At 44.1% G+C, this 4,320-nt stretch overlaps 1 protein-coding gene and 1 pseudogene across 1 annotated transcript; one reads left to right on the top strand and one right to left on the bottom strand.

Annotated features, from left to right (window-relative positions):
- Positions 1–828: 828 nt before the first annotated feature.
- On the bottom strand, positions 829–941 carry LOC135273803 (U6 spliceosomal RNA; annotated as a pseudogene).
- Positions 942–2,391: 1,450 nt separating this feature from the next.
- LOC105718392 (mitochondrial carrier homolog 2) lies at positions 2,392–3,512 on the top strand. Its single transcript, XM_012454041.3, has one exon. It carries the CDS (start codon positions 2,478–2,480, stop codon positions 3,387–3,389), a length of 912 nt encoding a protein of 303 aa, XP_012309464.2. The 5' UTR covers positions 2,392–2,477; the 3' UTR covers positions 3,390–3,512.
- Positions 3,513–4,320: the final 808 nt, after the last annotated feature.

Consider the following 4,320-nt stretch of genomic DNA (forward strand, 5'->3'; position numbering starts at 1 on the left):
TATCTAGTCAATACTTGCCTCATTCAGAGTCATCCACTCTTCTGACTTACGCCACCATTAATTAGTCATGTCTGTTGTTGAAATTCACATAAATGGAATCATGCACTGTGCAGTTTTATGTCTGGCCTCCTTCACTCAACATACTGTTTTTGAAATTCACTCACGTTGTATAAACAGTTCATTCCTTTTAAAGCACTGTATAGCATTCTATTGTATGTCTAAACCTATATTTGTTTATTTAGACTTTCACTGATAGTTATTTGGGTTGTTTCCAGTCTTGAGTTTTAATGAGTAGAGTTGCCAAGTGTTTTTTTGTACATGTCTTTTTTTTTTCTTTTAATAAACTTTTTTTTTTTTTTTTTGAGACAGAGTCTGTTCTGTTGCCCAGGCTTGAGTGCAGGGGCACCGTCTTGGCTCACTGCAATCTTTGCCTCCAGGTTCAAGCGATTCTCCTGCCTCAGCCTCCCAAGTAGCTGAGATTATAGGCGCCCACCACCATGCCTGGCTAAATTTTTGTATTTTTAGTAGAGACAGGGTTTCACCATGCTGGCCAGGCTGGTCTCAAACTCCTGACCTCAGGTGATCCAGCCGCCTCAGCCTCTGAAAGTGCTGGGATTACAGGCATGAGCCACTGAGTCCGGCCTCTTGTACATGTCTTTTGGTGGACACATACACACATTTCTCATGGGTACATCCTTATGAATGGAATTTCTGGGTCTGCTCATAGGTAGATTAACCTATATTTTAAGTCAGATTATTCGAAACACGTAATTCAAAATTGGTGAATTATGTTTAGCCATTTTCATGTCATATACTACTATTATTGTTAAAAAATTTTTTTGGGAACAATTCTTGAATTTGTGTGTCATCCTTGTGCAGGGGCCATGCTAATCTTCTCTGTATTGTTCCAATTTTAGTATATATGCTGCCAAAGGGAGCACTTCATATATTATTGATAGAAATAATTAAAAAAAATTTTTTTTGAGAGAGAGCCTTGCTCTGTCACTCAGGCTGGAGTGCAGTGGTGTGATCTCGGCTCACTGCAACTCTGCCTCCTGGGTACAAGCCATTCTCCTGTCTCAGACTCCCAAGTAGCTGGGATTATAGGTGTGTGTTACCATGCCCAGTTAATTTTTTTTTAATGGAGTCTAGCACTGTTGCCTGGTCTGGAGTGCAATGGTGTGATCTCAGTTCACTGCAACCTCTGCCTGCTGGATTCAAGCGATTCTTCTGCCTCAGCCTCTCAAGTAGCTGGAATTACAGATGCCTGCCACCATGCCTGGCTAATTTTTTGCATTTTTTAAATAGAGACGGGTTTCACTATGTTGGCCAGGCTGCTCTCAAACTCCTGACCTCAAGTGATCCACTCACCTTGGCCTCCCAAAGTGCTGGGATTACAGGCGTGAGCCACCACACCCAGCCAAAATCATTTTATTTATACAAATAAGCTAAGAGCCTATGGCTATCATAATATAGGTATGTGTCTGCATGTTAGCGGAGCTCTATTCTTTTGCAAAAGAGCACCCAGTCAGAAAATCTATTTATGATTTAAAACAAAGCAGCTATAGGAAAGCTTCATTTTTCAGAACTTAGAAAGCCATACTAAAGGTGATCCTGCATTTCTCTGTGTTATATTTAGCTTTGCAGCATTTTCTACTCTACTCCCCTTAGTAAAGACTATACTTCCCATCTCACAATCTTTCTTTATCACTGGATGTCATTCTCAGCATGAGGAGGCATCACATGAACATTCATGATTTCAGTGAAGCAGGGACTTTCCCTTCCTTATCTCTGAGTACCCAGGAACCCAAACTTCTGTTTGGGAATAGACTTAAAAGTGTCCTAGCCATTGAAAAAGAGGGATTGCTTCTACATTGAGGAGTTTGAATGGGCCTCTGAAAGGTCTTGCAGCACAATTCACAGGTAACACATGGGCAGCTGATGGTGGCTACACTGTAGTTATGATTGCAGTCAGAATGGTTCTCCATCCAGGTGATGCAAGGTGTTCCCTCAGTTGGTCTCCTCCAGGCCTGGGCCTGGCTCCCAAGCACTGGCCATCCTGCCAGTGTCCTTTGGGCTTTCAGTATTGGCTCTGCAACTTTCCATGGGACCCACCAGAACCAGACCATTGTCTCTTGCCCCACCCTCTCACTGTCTCTACTTTCTTTATAATTCTTCTGGTATCATAAATGCTCTGGGTGTTACTTCCCTTAAACGTTCCCTTTTGATTCATTGACAACATTCAGGAGTCGAAAATAAACATTGCCCCACCCCGACCCCAGCGCCCCATCGCGAGCACCTGCCCTTTCTCGGGGCAGGGCGGAGTGCGGGAAGTGGGCGGGGAGGCGCACGCCGATGCGTGTGTGCGTGCACACTCACCGTGGGCGGGCTAGTGAAACCGGCGGCCCTGGCACGTGACTCAGGAACGGCTCACCGGGTCGCTTGGTGGTTCAGTCTGTCCGTACGCGGGTGCCATCATGGCGGATGCGGCCAGTCAGGTGCTCCTGGGCTCTGGTCTCACCATCCTGTCCCAGCCACTCATGTACGTGGAAGTGCTCATCCAGGTGGGATATGAGCCTCTTCCTCCAACAATAGGACGAAATATTTTTGGGCGGCAAGTGTGTCAGCTTCCTGGTCTCTTTTCTTATGCTCAGCACATTGCCAGTATCGATGGGAGGCGTGGGTTGTTCACAGGCTTAACTCCAAGACTATGTTTGGGAGTCCTTGGAACTGTGGTCCACGGTAAAGTTTTACAGCATTACCAGGAGAGTGACAAGGGTGAGGAGTTGGGACCTGGAAATGTACAGAAAGAAGTCTCATCTTCCTTTGACCGCGTTATCAAGGAGACAACTCGAGAGATGATCGCTCGTTCTGCTGCTACTCTCATCACACATCCCTTCCATGTCATCACTCTGAGATCTATGGTACAGTTCATTGGCAGAGAATCCAAGTACTGTAGACTTTGTGATTCCACAGTAACCATCTATCGGGAAGAGGGCATCCTAGGATTTTTCGCGGGTCTTGTTCCTCGCCTTCTAGGTGACATCCTTTCTTTGTGGCTGTGTAACTCACTGGCCTACCTCGTCAATACCTATGCACTGGACAGTGGGGTTTCTACCACGAATGAAATGAAGAGTTATTCTCAAGCTGTCACAGGATTTTTTGCGAGTATGTTGACCTATCCCTTTGTGCTTGTCTCCAATCTTATGGCTGTCAACAACTGTGGTCTTGCTGGTGGATACCCTCCTTACTCCCCAATATATACATCATGGATAGATTGTTGGTGCATGCTACAAAAAGAGGGGAATATGAGCCGAGGAAATAGCTTGTTTTCCCGGAAGGTCCCCTTTGGGAAGACTTATTGTTATGACCTGAAAATGTTAACTTGAAGATGTGGGGCAGGGACAGTGACATTTCTATAGTCCCAGATGCACAGAATTATGGGAGAGAATGCTAATTTCTATACAGTGTGGTGCGCTTTTTAAATAATCATTTAATCTTGGGAAAATGGAAAAAAAAAAAAGAAAATAAACATTGCTTTTCCTTCTCAAGGTAATGTGGGTGACTCTGCTGACTTGGGGGAAGAGTTTGTGAAGGGGAAGAAAACATATATATTGTTATTTCAATTATGCCATGTATTCCTTAGGATTCTCCAGAGACACTGAATCAATAGTATGTATATACATTATAAAGCATTGGTGTGTACGATTATGGAGGCTGGCAAGTCCAAAATCTGCAGTGTGGGCCAGGAGACTTTAGACCCAGAAGAGCTGATGGTGCATTTCCATACCAAGACAATCTGCTAGGATGTCTTTCTTGACTGGGGTGGCCAATCTTTTTGTTGTTCTTAGGCCTTCAACTCATTGAATGAGGCCCACACATATTATGGAAGGCAATCTGCTTTACTCAAAGTTTACTGATTTAAATGTTAATCTCATCCAAAAATACCCTCCAAATTGACACATACAATTAACTATCACATGTAATTACACTCATGATCTCCAGGAGCACACCATGGCAAATTTGGCATCTATCTAGGGCAAGATTTCTCATTTTAAGGAAAAGACAATGCATTGTGGATTAAGATGATCTGTCCCAGGGATCTTGGAATTTGAATCCCAGCTGTGTCATTTGGAAAAACCTTTAACTTCAGTCATCACAGAGTTGCAATTCTCAACTGGGGCAATTTGTCTTTCCCCCATGTCCCCAGAAGACATTTGATAACATCTGAAAACACTTTTGGTTACAACCAGGTTGGGGGTTGGAGGAGTTGTTATTGGCATCTCTGGTGGGCACAGCTCAGGGACGCTAACATCCTGT

This window comes from Aotus nancymaae, unplaced genomic scaffold (assembly GCF_030222135.1).
Source record: "Aotus nancymaae isolate 86718 unplaced genomic scaffold, 86718_ANA_hifiasm-v0.15.2.pri h1tg000008l, whole genome shotgun sequence".
Taxonomy (NCBI): domain Eukaryota; kingdom Metazoa; phylum Chordata; class Mammalia; order Primates; family Aotidae; genus Aotus; species Aotus nancymaae.